General features: G+C 47.2%; 1 protein-coding gene across 11 annotated transcripts; it reads left to right on the top strand.

Moving 5' to 3' along the window:
• The first annotated feature begins 406 nt into the window (after positions 1 to 406).
• LOC100654391 (sialic acid-binding Ig-like lectin 13) lies at positions 407 to 9,791 on the top strand. 11 transcript variants are annotated; one of them, XM_023543280.2, is made up of 8 exons: positions 414 to 1,098; positions 2,077 to 2,358; positions 2,533 to 2,580; positions 4,022 to 4,288; positions 4,373 to 4,675; positions 4,861 to 4,960; positions 5,949 to 6,030; positions 8,319 to 9,791. In XM_023543280.2, exons 1-8 carry the CDS (start codon positions 591 to 593, stop codon positions 8,508 to 8,510), a joined length of 1,782 nt encoding a protein of 593 aa, XP_023399048.1. In that variant the 5' UTR covers positions 414 to 590; the 3' UTR covers positions 8,511 to 9,791. The 11 variants fall into 11 exon arrangements, with proteins under 11 accessions (XP_023399058.1, XP_023399048.1, XP_023399051.1 ...); XM_023543281.2 differs by having other exon boundaries at positions 424 to 1,098; positions 4,373 to 4,657; XM_023543282.2 differs by having other exon boundaries at positions 424 to 1,098; positions 4,373 to 4,657; positions 4,864 to 4,960.
• Positions 9,792 to 19,141: the final 9,350 nt, after the last annotated feature.

The raw sequence follows: 19,141 nt of genomic DNA on the forward strand, positions 1-19,141 counted from the left end.
TGCTTCTCTCTCTTATATCTCAAAAGAGATTCACTTAAGACACAACCTTGTAGATTGAGTCTTGTCTCATTAACATAACTGTCTCTGATCTGCCTCATCAACATCAGAGAGGTAGAATTTACAACACAAAGGAAAATCACGTCAGATGACAGAACGGCAGACAATCACACAATACTGGAAATCATGGCCTAGCCAAGTTTACACATATTTTTTGAGAACACAATTCAAACCATGACATGTATTTTAGATTGCCACTAGCAAGCTTTTAAAACCCAAGAAGGTACTCACTCGAGTAGGATGTAGAACATTTTCTTGATGAACTATGTTATGCCATTTGACCTAGGTGTCCCTGAGGCCATGGTCCCCAGCCATCAGCCCCAGCAACTTGGTCTCTCAAGGTGTTTGGATGTGTCTAGGAGAAGTAGGAAGAGGCAGAGGATATCCCAGGAAACTTGGACTGCGGAGGTTCCTCTTTTGTGGACAGTCCCTCCCCCTCCCTGCCTGGGGCTTCCTGTCAGAACTTCCTTCCCAGACAGACAGATGGACCCAGAAGCCAGAGGGTGCCAGGTCCAGCTCCTCCAACTGCAGAGATGCCACCACTCCTGCTGCTGCTGCTACTGCTGCGGCTGTGGTGGGGGATCGAGTGTGTTGTGGGCTGGGGGTCCCAGGCAGGGGCTGGGACTCCCACTCATCCTCGGTCTCCGAAAGGGTCCCGGCTTCTGGATGACAGATACCAGCTGCAGGTGCAAAATTCCGTGATGGTGCAGGAGGGCCTGTGTGTCTTCATACCCTGTACCTTCTCCTACCCCCCAGATGGCTGGATCGACTCTGACCCAGTTCTTGTCTACTGGTTCCGGCAAGGGCCCAATAAAATCAATCAGAAACGAGATGTTCCAGTGGCCACAAACAACCCACAGAAGGAAGTAAAAGAGGAGACCAAAAGCCGATTCCAGCTCCTCGGGGACCCCCAGGCCAACAACTGCTCCCTGCAGATCACAGGGGCCCAGAAGAAGGACGGTGGGAAATACATCTTCCGGTTGGAGAGAGGAGAGCAGAAGTTCAGTTACAAGGATACGCTGCTCACGGTGAAGGTGACAGGTACAGAAGGTTCACAAGGAATCGATGTGAGGGACAGGGGATCTTCGCTCCTCAGCTTTACAGGGGGGATGGTGGAGCATGGTTGGTTCAGGGGTGGGTAGAAGCCTCCCTCAGGGGCACATACTGGGGTCCTGTGTTTCCTTTGCAAAGCTTTTTTTGTTTTTCCTTTATTTTTAATTTTTTATTGTTGTTGAGAATATACACCAATTCAACAATTTCCACGTGTACAATTCTGTGACCTTGATGACATTCTTCGAGTTGTGCAGCCATTCTCACCCTCCTTTTCTGAAAGTTGTTTAATTTTTTTAACCTTTTTTTATTGTGGTAAAACACACTAAACCTAAAATGTACTATTTTAACTATTTAAAAATGTATAATTCTGTGGTATTTAGTCCCTGAGTGGTCCTAATTGTTAAGCGCTGGTCTACTAGCTGAAAGGTTGGTGGTTCAAGTCCAAACAGAGGTGCCTTGGAGGAAAGGCCTGGTGATCTGTTTCTGAAAGGTCACAGCCTTGAAACCCTTATGGAGTGAAGTTCTGCTCTGCACACATGGGGTCACCATGAGTCACTACCAACTTGACAGCAACTACCAATAATAACAAGGACCTTCAGAGGGGACGGTGGTGGTTCAGTGGTAGAATTCTCGCCTTTCATGCAGGAGACCTGGGTTCAATTCCTGGCGTATGTACCTCACGCACAGCCACCACCTGTCTGTCAGTGGAGGCTTGCGTGTCACTGTGATGCTGAACAGGCTTCAGAGGCGCCGCCAGACTAAGACGGACTAGGAAGAAAGGCCTGGAGATCTATTTCTGAAAATCAGCCAGTGCCAACCCTACGGATCACAATGGTCTGATCCCATTGTGCCTGGGGTCCAGGAGTTGGGGCTGATGGCAGATAACATCAAGTATGTTCACAACATTGTACAGCCATCACCATTCTCTAGTTCCAGAACTTTCTCTCTCCCCTTCTCTCCTCCCAGCACTGACAAATGTCCCCGATATCATCACGGGATCCCTGGAGTCTGGCTGCCGCAGCCATGTGACGTGTTCTGTGCCCTGGGCCTGTGACAAGGGGACACCCCCCACCTTCTCCTGGATGGGCACTGCCCTCAGGTCCCAGGGATCTCACTCTGAGGCCTATGGCTCCTCGGTGATCATGCTGACCCCTGGCCCGGAGGATCACGGCACCAACCTCACCTGCCAGGTGACCTTCCCCAGAGCTGGGGTGACCACACAGAGGACCGTCATGCTCAATGTTTCCTGTGAGAGCCTGTGGAGGAACGGGGGCAGGGGGAACTGGTGCCTGCATCCTAGGGTCATGGGTTGTCATGCAGGGCTGCAGGAAGGACACACGCCTCCTTCACTTCCTGTTTCTGTAGCTCCCCGGGGGACAGGGCTGTTCTAATTCTGTTCCTCACTCCATCTCTCTGTGCCAGATGCGCCCCAGAACCTGACCATCAGCTTGCTCCGGGGAAAATGCACAGGTAGGGTCGGAGCCCCCTCCCCGTGACTGTGATGGGAGCAGGACCCATTAGGGGGCAGGAGCCCCTGGGGACACAAACGGTTAAGCACTCGAGTACCAGCCAAAAAGTTGACAGTTCAAACCCACCCAGAGGTGCCCAGACAGGCCTGGAGATCTGCTTCTGAAGGTCTCAGCCTTGAAAACCCTATGGAGCAGTTCTACTCTGCAAACATGGGGTCACCATAAGTCAGAATCGACCCCAGGGTGACTAACAGCAACATTAGAGGCATTGAGTTTGTGTTCATGGTGGTGGAATGATTTGGAAAAGGGCAGTGACAATGGCTGCACAACTTGGAGAATGTCATCAGTGACACTGAATTGTGCATGTAGGAAGGGCTGAGACGGTGTATATTTTGCGGGTCCAGACTTTGATAAGGAGAGAGAACTATTGTAATAGGGAGAACACTCAGAAATCCACCAACGGCTTGAGTTAGAAAGTATTTTTCTTTTCTAGAGACGAGAGTAAACGAGGCTAGAGAAAAAGTGTGGGGAAGCGGGATGATAGGGCGGTGAGCTCGGATAGTAGCTCAGAGAATGTTTTACGGTGAGGCTGCCTGTTCTCAGGAGGGACCATTAACAAGGGCAGTCCCTGGGTGGGGTAAACGGTTAACACGCTCACCTGCTGACCCAGAAGTTAGTGGTTCAAGTCCACCCGGAGGTGCCCTGGGAGAAAGACATGATGCTCTACTTCTGAAAATCAGCCACTGAGAGCCTTATGGAGCACAGTTCTACCTGACACACACGGGGTCGCAATGAGTGCTGGTTTTCAGCACTGATGAGGTTGGGGTGGAAGTGGGGAATGACTGCTTAATGGGCGGGGTTTTCCTTTTAGGGTGTTGAAGACAAAAGTTGATTGTGGCAACAGTTGTGCAACTCTGTGAATATACTAAAAACTTGAATTGTACACTTTCTGTGGGTGGTAAGGCTCCTGGGTGGTGCAAACGGATTGCGCTTGACTACTAACCTAAAGGTTGGCAGTTGGAACCCACCCAGTGGCACTGTGGAAGAAAGACCTGGCGATCTTCTTCTGTAAAGACAACCTTACGGGGCACAGTTCTCTGTAACACACGGGGGCGTCCTAGGTTGGAATGGACTCCATGGCAATGGGTTATTGCATGTCCGAATTTACAAAAAAAAAAAATTGTATGATATGTGAATTATATCTCAATAATGCTGCTTAAAAAATGGCCTGTGCGGATCCCTCTCCCCCATCCATAAATAAATAAATGAATGAAAATACAATAAATTGTGAGGAAGAGATAGAGCTTCAGAGCCCCAGGCCTGGGGTCAGCTCTTTCTGTGTCTGTGTGTCTGTGTCTCTCTGTCTCATTGTATCTCTGTCTCTGTGTCTCTATGTGTGTCTCTCTGTTTCTCTCTCAGTCTCTTTGTCTCTCTTCCCCCAGAACTGAAATATCTAGAATACCTGGGGAATGGCTCATCTCTTCCAGCCCTGGAAGGGGAATACCTGCGTCTCCTCTGTGTCGCTGACAGCAACCCCCCCGCCACTCAGAGCTGGGTCAAGGGGAGACACCCGGTTAGCCCCTCGGAGCCCTGGGACCCCAGGGTCCTGGAACTGCCTCGGGTTCAGAAGGAGGACGAAGGGGAGGTCACTTGTGGAGTTCAGAACCGGCTGGGCTCCCAGCACATCTCTCTGCGCCTCTCTGTGCTCTGTGAGTTTGGGGACCCCTGGAGGTAGGGCTTCCAGGTCCTGGTTGGGAGGGGCCGTCGCTGAGCCCTCCCCTCCCTCCACACAGACGCCCCCCAGCTGCTCCGCCTCTCCTGCTCCCGGGAGGAGGAAGGTTTGCACTGCAGCTGCTCTGCCCGAGCCAGGCCGGCCCCCTCCCTGCGCTGGCGGGTTGGGGACTGGCTGGTAGAGGGGAACAGCAGCAACGCCTCCGTCAGGGTCACCTCCGGCTCCGCCGGGCCCTGGGCCAACAGCTCCCTGAGGCTCGGCGGGAGGCTCAGCCCTGGCCTCAGACTCCACTGCGAGGCCCAGAACGACCAAGGCGCCCACAGTGTCTCTGTCCTGCTGCTGCCAGGTCTGGGGGTCGGCTTGGGTGAGGCTTGGGGGCAAGGAGTGTCAATTCTAGAACTTGGGGCAGGGGGGCTGTGGCTGGAGGGAATTGGCGTGTTTGGGGTTGTGGGCTGAGGGCTGATGAAACGGAGAGCTCACATTCTGTGGGAGGAGGGGGCTTGAGGGTCCTGGGCTCAGAGGGAAGGCGCCCTAAAACTGGTTCGTCAGCAGGGGAACGTGAGCGTGGGGGAGAATTTGTTCAGGCGGCCTTCATGGGAGCTGGCCTCACCACCCTGCTCTTTCTCTGTCCCTGCCTCATCTTCCTCATGTGAGTGTCCTCCCATGGGGTGGGAGGGGGTGTGGGCCCTGGAGCCCCTGAGAGTCCCAGGTGGAGGAATCTGAATGGGGCAGTGGTTGCTGTGAGAATTGGGTCTTGGGCCAGAGATTCAGAAAGCCAGTTTCCACAGAGTTGATGCCAACTCCTGGAGACTCCATGTGTATCAGAGTAGAACTGTGCTCCACAGGGTTTTCAGTGGCTGATTTTTCGGAAGCAGATTGCCACCCTTTCTTACACAGTGCTGCAGGGGTAGATTTGAACCATCAACCTTTCTGTTAGTAGCTGAGCACAAACCATTTGTGCCATCCAGGAACTTGAGAACCAAAAACCAAAAACCAAACTAGTTGCTGTTGAGTAAATTCCAACTAGTGGCGGCCCCATGTGTGTCAGAGTAGAGCTGTGCTCCATAGGGTTTTCAGTGGCTGATTTTTTGGCAACAGATGGCCAGGTCTTTCTTTCCAGGCACCTCTCGGTTGGTTCAAACCACCAGCTTTTGGTTAGCAGTTGAGTGCTTAACTGTTTGTGCTACCCAGGGACTCCTGAAAAATTAAGCCCATGGCAGAGATTCAAAGAATCCCTGAGTATTGCAAACCGTTAAGTGCTTAGCTGCTAACTGAAAGGTTAGTGGTTCAAATTCATCCAGAGGCGCCTCAGAAGACAGGCCTGACAATCTGCTTCTGAGAGGTCACGGCTGTTGAAAATCCTTTGGAGCACAGCTCTGCTCTGACTCACATAGGTTCACCATGAGTCGGAATCAACTCCATGTCAAGTGGGAAGAGATTCAGCAGGGTAAATTCCCACCCCTGAGCCCAGCCTTCAAGGAGGGAGCTTGTGTTTTCCTAATAAAAGTCATCAGGCTAGACATGGTGCCCACTTCCCTCAAGGCCTGGATCAACCCTTCTAGCCTCTTAAGCAGGGAGCAGTAGTCCTACCCGAAGCCCTGAGCCAGTCGCCTGAAGGTCCTGGGCTCCTCCCTCAGAGTGAAGACCCGAAGGAAGAAGGCAACCAAGACAGCAGCTGGAGGATTGGATGCCCCCTCTGTCTTGGGCACAATCACATGGGTGAGTGTGAAGTCCTCTGTCCATGGAGGTCCCATCTTGCCTCCCCAGGATAACTGTCAGCAGGTTCCTCTGATGACTTAGGTTATCATCTTGCCCCAATAACTTTTTCTCCTGGGTTCCCATCAACCTGGTTGCTCAGTCCAGTGACCCAGAAGTCACCTCCCTCTCCCTTCTGTCTTATCTCCCAGAACTGGAATATCACCAAGGCCTGTTGAGCTCCCCACCTGGGCCCTTCCTGTTCCTACCTCATCTGTGTCTGTACCCCTGGCCCACTGTCTCTCTACTTCCCCAAGACAAAATGCCGGAGGGATCTCCCCAGAATAATTATTGTCAACTACAAAGCTCAAGAGTCCTCAAGACCATGTTCTCTTCTAACATCCATTCCAAATCTGGAGGACCCCAAGACCACTCGCACTTTTGATACCAACTGCAAATTTGGGATAACCATAAATCACCCTCACTTTTGATACCACCGACAAGTCTGGGGGAACCATGACACCCCAATTCTGACATCAGCTGCAAATTTGAGACTCAAGACCACCATCACTTCTGACACCAATTCTTAATTGCACAGCCCCTTACCCCTGAGCTTACACGCCTCAGGCTTCTCCCTATTGCCTAGAGAATCAAGTGCAAACTCCTTAATTCCCATCAAGGCCTGACAGGGTATAACTTTAGCGGTATCTCACCTTCCCCTCTCCATGTCTGCTACCCACCGTGCCCCACTTTGTGTCCCAGCTACAGACACGCCTTGATACTCCAGCCATCTAGCTATAAGTTGGAACTGACTCAAGGGTACCTAACAAAAACAACAGGGCCCTGGTGGTGAAATGGGTAAGTGCTTGGCTATTAACTGAAAAGTTGGCAGCTGAAACCCACCTAGTGGCTCTGCAGAAGAAAAGACCTGCCCATCTGCTCCCATGAAGATTACAGCTTAGGAAACCCTATGGGGCAGTTGTACTCTGTCACATGGGCTTGTTATGAGTCAGAATCGCCTTGACAACAATGGGTTTGGTTTTTTGGTAACACAATTGCAACTAGATGCTGAACCTTTGAGGTATTGAGAGTTCCCTTAGGGCAGGGTCCCAAAAACCCAAAACTCATTGCTGTTGAGTCAATTTGATCCGTAGTGACCCCATGTGACAGATAGAAATGCCCCATAGGGTTTCCAAGGCTGTAATCTTTATGAGAGCAGGTTGGCAGGTCTTTTCTCCTGTGGAGCTCCTGGTTAGTTGGAATGGCTGACTTTTTGGTTAGCAGCTGCACACTTAACCACTGTGTCACCAGGGCTCCTTAGAGCAGTGTCCAGGTCTGAGCAAATCCCTGTCATCATCATGTCACTCCATTCTTGTACATCCTACCACAATGTGCAATTAGATAGTAATTTCATTGACTACTGGCTTCATGTCTGCCTCCCCTACCACAGTGGAAGCTGTGCGAGGTCAGGTATGGTGTCTGCTTAGTACCCCACTGGATGTTCAGCGCCTGGCATGGTGTGGTGTTCAACAAGACAGTGGGCACTGGAGTTAGAGAGCCCTGGGCATGAATCTAGGCCTCACCACTAATTCAGTGTGTGATTTTGGGATATTTACTTAGCGTCTCTCAGCCTCAGCTTCTCCATCTGACAATGTGGATAGTAGCACCTTCCCAGGAGCCCCTGAGTGGCATAAACGGTCAAGTGTTTGACTGCTGGCCGAAAGGTTGGCACTTTGAACCTGCCCAGAGGTGCCTTGGAAGACAGGCCTGGTGGTTTGGTTCTGAAAGGTCCCAGCATCGAAAATCCTAAGAAGCAGTTCTACTCTGCACACATGGGGTCGACACTCAACCACGACTGACCACAATGACAGTACCTCCCCAGCGGGTTTTGGGAGGACTCTATGGACTGGTAATCTGTGAGCAAGGGCCAGGCATTTTTGTTGTTGGGTGCTGTCTAGTCGACTCTGACTCATAGTGACCCCATGTGAGAACAGAATTGTCCCGTAGGCGTTCTAGGCTGTAATCGTAACGGAAACAGATTGCCACATCTTTCTCCCTTGGAGCCACTGAGTGGGTTCCCACCACCACTATTTGGGTTAGCAGCCAAGCAGTTAACCATTGTGCTGCCAGGGCTCCTTAACCAGGCATTACTACTCTTAGATGTTTGTTACATGTTTAAAGGTCTGGTAAATGTTTTTGGAATGAATGGATCAAAGACCAAATGCTCGGTTTCTGGGTTTGTTTGCGGAACCCGCTTCCTTCTTCTGGCTCCGATTATCCTACTTTGATTCCTTTCTCCCCTCTCCACTCAGAGTCACCGCCAGGAGTCCCAGCCAAGCGGCTGCCCAGTCTGCCCACCCCCGGATGTGGCCACACCCACATTGGGAGAAGAACAGGAACTCCATTACGCCTCCCTCATCTTCCATGGGCTGCGGCCCCGGGAGCCTCAGGGCCAGGAGGCCACCAGCACCACAGAGTACTCGGAGATCAAGATCCGCCAGTGAGGACTTGCTCAGAGCCCAGGTCTGGCTGGAGGGCCCAGGGCTTCCCTGGAAATGGACACTTGAGGGGGATTCTTGAGTCAACAGCTCTCCTCCAGAACAGGATTTAACTACTGCATCCAATGGTTAAGTGCTGGGCTGCTAACTGAAAGGTCAGAGGTTCAAACCCACCAGCTGCTTCATGGGAGAAAATTGTGGCATTTTGCTTTTGTAAAGATTACAGCCTTGGAAATCCTATGGGACAGCTCTATTCTGTCCTATAGAGTCTCTAAGAGTTGGAATTGACTCAATGGACCTGACAAGAACAACTTGGGAGTTTCACAGTGTGGGGACAGGCAGAACTGGGCTCAGCTCTCAGCCCCATCGCCAACTAATAGCAGGAGTTTGAACAAGTCACCTGATTGCTGAGTTTCCTCCTCTGTCAACCAGGCACAACAAACCTAAGTCACAGGGTTGTTGTGAGGAGTCAGGAAGTAATTAACATGGTGCATCTGTTATGGACTGAATTGTGCCCCCCAAAGTATGTGCTGGAATCCTAACCCCTACACCTGTGGAAGCAAGCCCTGGAGATGCAACGGTTAAGGGTTAGGACATCAACAGAACTTTAGGGGACACGATTCAATCCATAACACCGGGGATCCCAACCTGTGACATACTATCTATTTAAAAATAATAAAGGTAACTCTAATGATAATACATTTGGAACTCAACTACTTAGGAATGAAATCTCTATAGAATAAAGTTTCACTGTGGAAAAAAATGTACTAAAAGTATACACCACTCAAAAACTTGTACACGAATATTCATAGCAGTACTATTCATAATAGCCCATAAGTGGAAGCAGCCCAAATGTCCATCGACTGATGAATGGATAAACAAAATGTGGCCTATCCATACAGTGGAATATTATTCAGCCATAAAAAGGACTGAAGTAGTGATACATGCTACAACGTGGGTGAAGCTTAACAACTCTAGGGCATGTGAAAGAAGCCAGTTGCAAAAGCCTACACATCGTGTGATTCCATTTATATAAAATGTCCTGAATAGGTAAATCTACAGAGACAGAAAGCAAATTACTGGTTAGGACTGAGAGGAATGTGAGGATTGGAGGGTGCTACCTAATGGGTACAAGTTTTCTTTTTGGGGTGACAAAAAAATTGGTTGTGGTGATGGTTGCAGAACTCTGTGAACATACTAAAAACCATTGAATTGTGCACATTTAAATGAGTGAGTTGTATAGTCTGTGACTGATGTCTCAATAAAGTTGTTATTTGCAAATTCTAATGTTTAACCTGTTCCTTATGTTTAAGGAGTGCCTTTTTTTTTTTCAGATAATATCTTACTGTGTTTTTGGTGAAGGTTTACACCGCAGTTTAGGTTCCCATTCAACAATTTCTACACAAGTTGTTCAGTGACATTGGTTACATTGTTCGCAATGCGTGAACTTTCACCTTATTTCTGTTCTGGTTATTCCGTTTCCATTCATCTAGTTTCTCTGCCCCCTTACATTCTCATCTTTGTTTTAAAGTAATTGTTGACTGTGGTCTCATATAGGTGATTGTTTAAAGTTCCCAAGTACTTACAGGTGATATTCATTATTTTTTGAGCCGATTTATTGTTTAGCTACCAGGTGACCTCAGGGGTTAGTTTTGGTTTAAGATTTGAAGTGTATCTCAGGGCAATAACCCCTGGGAGTCCTTCAGTGTCAACCAGTCCAGTTGGTCTGGTGTTGTTACTAGGAATTTGAGGTTCTATTCCACATTTTTATTCCATTCTGTTAGGGTCCATCTATCATGGCCCTGATTAGAATAGCTGGTAATGGTAGCTGGGCACCATCTAGTTCTTCTGGTCTCAGGATAGATGAGGCTGTAGTTTGTGTAGACTGTCCTGTAGACTGGTTTCTTCTGCGAGTGAATGGTTTTCTTCTTTCTCTTTTGCTCTAGGGGAGTACAGATCAATAGTTGTATCTTAGATGGCCACTCACAAGCTTTTAAGAAGGAGTGCCTTTTTATCTTGAAATAACTCTAGAGTCACAGGCAGTTGCAAAGAAATATACAGAGAGGTCCTGTCACCCTTCACCCAGCCTCCCCAATTATTATTTTGTATAACAATAGTGCAATATCAAGACCAGGGATCTGATGTTGGTGCAATCCATAGAGCTTACTCAGATTTCACCTGTTAGGCATGCACTCACTTGTGTGTATGTGATGTGTGTGCTGGTCTGTGTAGCCTATCACCCACCAGAGGTGAATGTGAACTGCTTCTAATCCTCCTTCTTGATAAGTATGTAAAGAATACATTCACCAGATCAATAGCCACGTTCTGTGTTACCAGAAGCTGAATTAATCTGTTCTAGTTTTTTTTAGTTTTTTAGTAACGGTGGGGTGAAGTGGTTAAGAGCTCAGGCTGTTAACCAAAAAGTCAGCATTTCGGATACACCAGCCACTCCTTGGAAACCGTATGGGGCAGTTTTACTCCGTCCTATAGAGTCGCTATGAGTCGAAATTGACTCGATGGCACAGCAACAACAACAGTGAAGATACCACTTCTGCCGCAGTAGCTGCAGTTGTTCATAATAGTCAACTCTCTTCTGCCACAACAAACTGGGCTTATCCAGGGAGGCATCTTTATCTCCTGCCTCTTGTTGCTGTGAGTTGCTGTCACGTTGGCTCTGAGTCACGATGATCCCATGCACAATGGAATGAAACAATGGTTCTTCACCATCCTCAGGATCACCAGTGTGCTTGAGTCCACTGTGCTGGCCATTGTGTATTTTGAGCACCTTCTAATCTTAGGAGGCTCATCTTCCAGCACTATATTGGACAATATTCTGCTGTGATGCATAAGGTTTCATTGGCTCATTTTTGAAAGTAGATTGTGAGCATTTCTTCCTAGTCTGTCTTAGTCTGGAAGCTCTGTTGAAACCTGTCCACCATGGGTGACCCTGCTGGTATTTGAAATACCAGTGGCATACCTTCCAGCCTCACAGCAACATGCAAGCCACCTGTCATGGATTGAATTGTGTTCCCCCAAAAGGGGTGTCTGCATGAAAGTTTGCATAGATAGATGAAAGAGTGAGTAGTTGTCTGAAAAGTTGACAGGAATGAATGGGTGGATGGATGAATGAAGAAAGGCTGAGTGGATGGATGGAAACAACTAGAAGCTAAAATTTTTCCAGAGGAACTTGTTTGGCAGACGCTAGACTCCCCAGCTCAAATCAAACGATTTATTATCAAAGCACAGTGATGGAGATGGTAGGTAGGGTCCCTGCTAGGAGGGCCAGCCCCACCCCCGCCCGTGTGTCTGATGTCTCCTCCATCCACACCCCCAGCAGCTGGCTGGAGATGAGGGCTGAAAGGACAGGACAGTCAAAAGGAGGAGATTCACATTTTCTGGGCACATCTGTGGGTTCCCTGAGGCTAACTGGGATGCAGAGCACCACCTAAGGGAGCACCAGGACTGCATATTGAAGGTTCTCTCTAGCAGGTCATCTGTGATTAAACAGCAGACAGTGAGTCACATTTCTTCTTTTGCTTATGTCAAACTGTGGGTTCTGGGAAGTTCTGGACAGTTCTAGAAGGCAATAAAAATGGCTGTTGGTATATTGGTCATTCAAGAACACCCTTAAAGCCCCTACTGCATGCCAGACCCTTCGTAGGCACTGAGGACACCATCATGAACAAGAGGGACAAGAAGCCCTCTTGGAGTTTCCAATTTGGTGGAGATGCTGAAAATTCAACAAATACTTCTCAGCTGGGATAAGGAGATGTGGTGAGAGAGCGGGTGGGCAGGAGGTGGAGAGGCACTTCACTGGGGTGGTTAGGGACAACCTCAGGGTCCAAGAGCTGAGTGTGAGAAGGGACAGCCAAGCAAAAACAAAAGGGGAAAAGCATTTCAGACATCAGGGATGGCATATGCAAAACTTCCAAGGTGGGATTGAGCTCAGCCTAGTCTAGAATCTGAGAAGAAGGTGGTGTGGTCAGTGCAGAGTGGACAGGGGAGGGGTGTTGGGGGAAGGGGGAGGCCTGGTGGGCTGGCTGCAGAGCAGGGCAAGGGGGAGGCCAGGTCACCCATAAGGCCAAGGCACAGAGCTGCATCAATCAAAGGCACAATTCTTCAGGTTACTCAGAGACCACTGGGCATGTCCTCAACTACTTGGTGGTTATCATTCTGTCCTAATCAAACTTTCCACTGCATAAATGGCCCCTGGACACTGAGCATATCTGAAGGTCTAATGATCCTGGAAGGGGCCATTACATTTCGACATTTTAGATTTTCATTGTACTGAGTGGATAGGAAGGCAAGGTAAGGCAGGCGGTATGGATTGCATTAAAAATAAAAAAACTAAAAACCCATTGCCCTCAAGTTGATCCCGACTCACAGCAACCCTATATATGGATTGAATTGCACCCTGAAAAAGATTTATGGAAGTCCTAACGCCAGGACCTGTGAACATGACCCTGTTCGGAAATGAGTGTTTTCTTTTGTTATGTTTATGAGGTCAGACTGGCGTAGGATGGGTCTTAAACCTATCTCCTTCTCAGTGGTGTCTTATAAAGGGGAGTGTAGACCCTGAGAGACACATACAGGGGGAAGACAGACCATGAAGATCTGTCTACAAGCCAAGGAACACCAAGAAACCCCTGGGGCTACAGAGGCTGGATGAAACCAGGAAGGACCTTTCCTAGAGCCTGCGGAGAAAGAAAGCACAGCCCTGATGACACCCTGAATTCAGAGTGCTAGCCTGCAGAACCGTGAGAAAATAAATTCTGTTCTTTAAATTCACCCTCTTGTGGTGTTTCTTTTACAGCAGTCCTAGGAAACTGAGACAGTGGTCAGTACCGAGTGGCTCTTTCACTCGGTGGTGATGTGTGTTGAACACGTGGCTTGAACAGCTAGATTGACAGAGATGTCTACAGACAATATCTTTTTTATTATTAATTTTATTGTATTTTAGGTGAAAGTTTACAAGGCAAATTAGTTTCTCGTTCAAAAATTTATGCACAAATTGTTTTGTGACATTGGTTGCAATCCCTGCAATGTGTCACCACTCTCCTTTCCTTTACCATCCTGGGTTCTCTGTGTCCATTTTTCCAGTTTTCCTGTCCCTTCCTGCCTTCTCTTCTTTGCTTTCAGCCAAGTATTGCCCATTTGGTCTCCTATGCTTGACTGAACTAAAAAGCACGTTTCTCATGTGTGTTATTGTTTCTTTTATAGGCCTGTTTAATCTTTCTCTGAAAGGTGGACTTTGGGAGTGCCTTCAGTTCTGAATTAGCAGGGTGTGCGGGGGCCATAGTCTATGGGGTTCGTCCAGTCTCTGTCAGAACAGTAAGTTTGGTCTTTTTTTGTGAATTTGAATTTCATTCTCCATTTTTCTCCTGCTCTGTCTGGAACCCTCTATTATGATCCCTGTCAGAGCCATCCGTGGTTGTAGCTGGGCACCATCTGGTTCTTCTGAGCTCAGGCTGGTGACGGCTGTGGTTCATGTGGTCTATTAGTCCTTTGGACTAATACTTTTCTTGTGTCATTAGTTTTCTTCATTCTTCTTGTTACAAATGTGATGGAACCAGTAGATGTCTTAGTTATGTAGTGCTGCTATAACAGAAATATTACAAGTGGATGGCTTTAACAGAGAGAAATGTATTCTCTCACAGTCTAGGAGGCTAGAATTCCAAATTCAGGGTGCCAGCTCCAAGGGAAGATTTTCTCTCTCTGATGGCTCCAGGGGAAGGTCCTTGTCATCGGTTTTCCCTGGGTGAGGAGTTTCTCAGTGCAGAGACCCTGGGTCCAAAGGATGCACGATTCTGGCTCTTGTTTCTTGGTGGTATGAGGTCGCCCTGCCTCTCTGTTTGCTTCTCTCTTTTATATCTCAAAAGAGATTCGCTCAAGACACAACCTTGTAGATTGAGTCTGCCTCATTAACATAATTGCCTTTAATCCTGCCTCGTTAACATCAAAGATGTAGAATTTACAACACATAGGAAAATCACATCAGGTGACAGAATGGCAGACAATCACACAATACTGGAAACTGTGGCCTAGCCAAGTCGATGTATACTTTTGGGGGACAAAATTCAATCCATGACATGGATTTTAGATTGCTACTAGGAAGTTTCTAAGACTCCAGAAGCTACTCAAGAAGGATGTAGAACATTTTCTTGATGAACTATGTTATGTCATTTGACCTCTGTGTCCCTGAGACCATGGTCCCCAGCCATCAGGCAGAGAACTTGGTCCCTCAAGGTATCTGGATGTGTCTAGAAAGCTTCTGTGGCTTTGCCTTGATCAAGTCATCCTGAGTTCCCCTATACTGTTGTTGTAACAGACGATATCTTGATGCTACTCTGAAGACCCTGAAGCCAGACATGCCGAAGGCTTCCCTCTTGGAATTTTCTAGCCACAAGGACCAATCAATACTGCTTTCTGTTCAAGCCAACTTGAGTTGAGTTTCTGCCACTTGCAGTTACTGATTTTGGAATGTTCAAGAGCTCTGTGAATAATCTAGAGTCTAACGGTGAAGTTGGCCCCAGCTGTAAAAATCCAATAGTTTCTGTATGTACATCAATATTCATTACAGCAGTATTCACAAGAGCCAAAAGGTGGAAACACCCAAGTGTCCATCTACAGATGAATGGATGAACCAAATGTAGTCTATACACACCATGGAATGCTACTCAGCCATAAAGAGAAATGGAGTTCTGCCACAACATGGATGAACTTTGAAAATATGATGCTGATTGAAACAAGCCAATCACAAAAGGACACATATTATATGATCTCACTGATATTAAATACCTAGAGTAGGCAAATGTATAGAGATCAGGTGAATAGTGGGTGCAGGGGTAGGAAGGATGCAGAAAAGGGTGAGTCATTGTTTAGGTAACGTTGAGTTTTTGTTTATGGGGATGGAAAATTTGGCAATGGATATTGGTGATGGATGCATAACATGATTGCTGTAATTGGTCTCACTAAATTGTATACGTGAGGAATGTTGAAATGGCAAATGCTGTGCTATCTATACTTTTACAATAAAAAAAACAACAACAAAAGATTTGTGAAGCCAGCCTTTGGGGACAAATCAGCATGGAGTGTTGGTCAGGGTTGGGGAAGTCGGGAGGGAGTGATTGGGGATCAGACTCACAGTCTCTTCCAACCTGGACACCGCTCATGGCACCACGTGCAGGTCCACAGGGTGGTAGGCTGACACCCACAGGTCCTGCCGGAGGGCTTCCAGAGTGTTTCTCAGCACGGTGTAGGGTGGTTTCTCATCATATTTGAGGGCCATCACCACCTTCAGGTGCGCCAGCAGGGTCTCTGTGGTCAAGACACCCCAACCATGAGAGAGATCTGAGTGGTGCAGCCTGTCCATAGCCTGGGAAGGGAGCTCAGATGGGGCAAAATATTAACAAAATTCTTCAAGCACCAACACAGACAATCTCCAAGATCTATTCTTCTTAAGTGAAGGAAAGGTTAGTTGGAGGCCAATACAGATAGCATGGCTCCATAAATATATATATGTCAGAGGAAGAAGGAGAGTCATGAATAGGAGGAGGAAATGGAATGTGTGGCTAATTGCCTCCATGAACAACTGCCTCCTTTACCATGAGACCAGAAGAACTCGATGGTCCCTGACCACCATTACTGAACATTTTGATCAAAGACTATAGAAGAATCCTGATAAAAAGGTGGAAGATATAGAATGGAATTTCAAATCCATATGGAATTCAGACCTTCTGGAGCCATGGAGGCTGGATGAATCCCCAAAACTACTGCCCTGACATCATTTTTAAAGATTAAACCAAAAATATTCCCTAAAGTGTTCTTTAAACCAAACAGTAGTTTAGCTTAACTAGTAAAGAATGTGTGCCTCGAGCATTGTGCTCTTTTAAGAACTATCTATATCCGATCAAGTTGACAAGAGCAACTGGAAAGATTAGATGGGAAACTTACGGGGAAGTGAGTTTACGTTCATGGGGAGGAAAAACTCAGAAAAGGAGAGAAAGAATGGTTGCACAGTTTGAAAAAATATAATCAATGTCATTGAATTGTACATGTAGAAACTGTTGATTTGGTGTATGCTCTGCTGTGTATGTTCTCAACAAGACTGGTAAACAATAAAATAAATTATATAAGAATATGTAAGAATTGTGGTCTTTCAAAGAACTGTCTGTATGGTAGCAAACTGACAAGAGCAACTTAAAAGGTTAGACAGGGAGCTTAGAGAGCTGTGAATTTATGTTAATGGGGGAGGAACCATTTGGAAAAGAAGGGTGAGCGAGGTTATACGACTCAAAAAATGTAACCGATGTCACTTAACTGTACATGCAGAAATTGTTGAATTGGTGTTGTTCTCAACAATAACAATAAAAAGTAAAGTTAAAAAATATATACATGTATGTGGTTTTTGATGTTCTTCTTGGTGCTGTTCTAGCTCTGGATTTATTTTGTACCGAGGCTTCGGCTTTTCTCCAATGGGCACATGTCACATACGCAGTTTGAAAAAATTCGAATAAAGAGAGAAAACAAAGAAGTGTAATGCAAGGCAACCCCAAGATTGCCCTGAGCCAGCTTGGTCCCTCCATGGCCCCACCTGTCCCCTCAGCATGTACCTAGGGCCTGTTCCATCTGCTGCACTTCTCAACTCCAGGTTGTCCAGGAATGTGGTGGCACAGAGGCAGATGTGAAAGGTCTTTTAGGAAAGGGAGGGCAGCTTTCTTAAAGAGAATGTCTAAACACACACATATGCGCACACACACACACACACAGAGTTGTTGTTGGCTGCCATCAGTCATACCGACTCGAGGCCACCCCATGCCCAACAGAACAAAACAACACCCAGACCTGTGCCATCCCCATGGTCAGTTGTAGAGCAGACTATTGTGATCCACAGGATTTTCATTGGCTATTTTTGGAAGTAGATTGCCAGGCCTTTCTTCCTCATCAGGCTTAGTCTGGGAGCTCTGCTGAAACCTGTTCAGCATCATAGCAAAACATAGACCTCCACTGACAGACGGATTGTGGCTGCGCATGAGGTGGATTGGCCAGGAATCGAACCCGGGTCTCCTGCATGGGTGCAAAGAATTCTAACACTGACCCACTGGTGTCATACATATACAGTAAAACCTGTGAAAGCTGGAACCTGATAAAGCAGAAACCTGTCAGAGAAGGAAAACGCAAATATTTTCCACTAATAGAGAGGATAGAAAAATGGTAATTTTGTTCCCTGTCAAAGGTGAAAAACTTGTGAGACTCAGAAAAACAAGGCAATACCGTCAAGTTCCAGCTGTTACAGGTTTGTTTCACTGTATGTGCACAATAGACATATACACACACACACACATACACAGACATATATATATACACACGTATATATATTGCAGTGTGATGAATTGCTTTTGTACATGTGTATATATATATATACACACATTTTTTAATATACAGAATGATTGGGTGGGGCTATGCAAATAAGGTGTTTGTGGCCCACCAAGGGGATTTGACAGCTTGCTAATAATGCAAATAAGGTGTATGGAACCCTTGGGGTGGTGGGACCACACAAATAACGTGTATGGAACCCTAAAGAGGAGATTTGTTGATTTTGCCATCCCACTAGGCTTAAAACAGAGAAGAGATCTCATTCTCACCAAGAAGAGGAGACGGGAGCAGAATGTGTCTTTTGGACATGGGGTCCATGCACTGAGAACCTCCAGGACCCAGAAGATAGAGAGCCGTAACACAGGAGATGGTGAGAGGCAGCGAGAAGCAGCAGAAAAACAGTGGCAGCAGAACCAGGAGACCTGTGTGAGACGGCACCTCTACAGAGCAGGAGTTGAGAGCCTTTGGGTGGGAGGCCTCCTGGCGGAGTGGATGCCCCCTGGGCACTTACTGTCAGAGTTAAAGAGCTTTGCAATACTTTCCCTAATAGGGCAGAGGTCTTACGGAGGGCCAAGGGGCCAAGGTTAGAGAGAGGCCTGCTGGCAGGCACGGCTGAGAAGAAGGTATTCTAAGAACTGGATCCTGAGTCATTCCTGATCCGGAATTGTAAGCTGTTATTTCCCTTATAAACCCCATAAAGGTGAGTATTGTCTGTGAGTTCTATGTGGCCGTTGGAATGAATTATGGAGCCCAGTAGAGGAGTAGAGAGTGACATGGGAGGGACAGTTGGTATCAGAATTGATGAAGATGGCAGAGAGAGGAGGCATGCCTGAACTCCACCTCATAGCAATCAGCCTTGGGCTGATGTTGATGGTGATTCTCCTCCTCCCTTGTGAAGTTAGAGATCAGACCCCCCTGCATTGCGCCATTTTAACACAACTATATACACATACATACACGTATACACACATACATACATGTATGCACACATGTACACACTACGAACACACACAGACATACACACCTATATACACACACATACGTGCATATATGGAAACCCTGGTGGTGTAGTGGTTAACAGCTAGGGCTGCTAGCCAAAAGATTGGCAGTTTGAATACACCAGGCACTCTTTGGAAATCCTATGGGACAGTTCTACTTTGTCCTGTAGGGTCACTATGAGTCAGAATTGATTTGATGGCAACAGGTAGATACATACACACACACACACATATATATATACACACACACGGACATACACTCTA

The sequence above is a fragment of the Loxodonta africana genome, chromosome 11 (assembly GCF_030014295.1).
Source record: "Loxodonta africana isolate mLoxAfr1 chromosome 11, mLoxAfr1.hap2, whole genome shotgun sequence".
NCBI classification, from domain to species: Eukaryota; Metazoa; Chordata; class Mammalia; order Proboscidea; family Elephantidae; genus Loxodonta; species Loxodonta africana.

What these genes read in the sequence shown, in the direction of transcription:
- LOC100654391 (XM_023543280.2), top strand. Translation starts at nt 591, where the DNA reads ATGCCACCACTCCTGCTGCTGCTGCTACTGCTGCGGCTGTGGTGGGGG. An exon ending in CGTCATGCTCAATGTTTCCT is followed by an intron (nt 2,359 to 2,532) that starts GTGAGAGCCTGT and finishes TCTCTGTGCCAG; the next exon opens with ATGCGCCCCAGAACCTGACC. An exon ending in TCTTGGGCACAATCACATGG is followed by an intron (nt 6,031 to 8,318) that starts GTGAGTGTGAAG and finishes CTCTCCACTCAG; the next exon opens with AGTCACCGCCAGGAGTCCCA.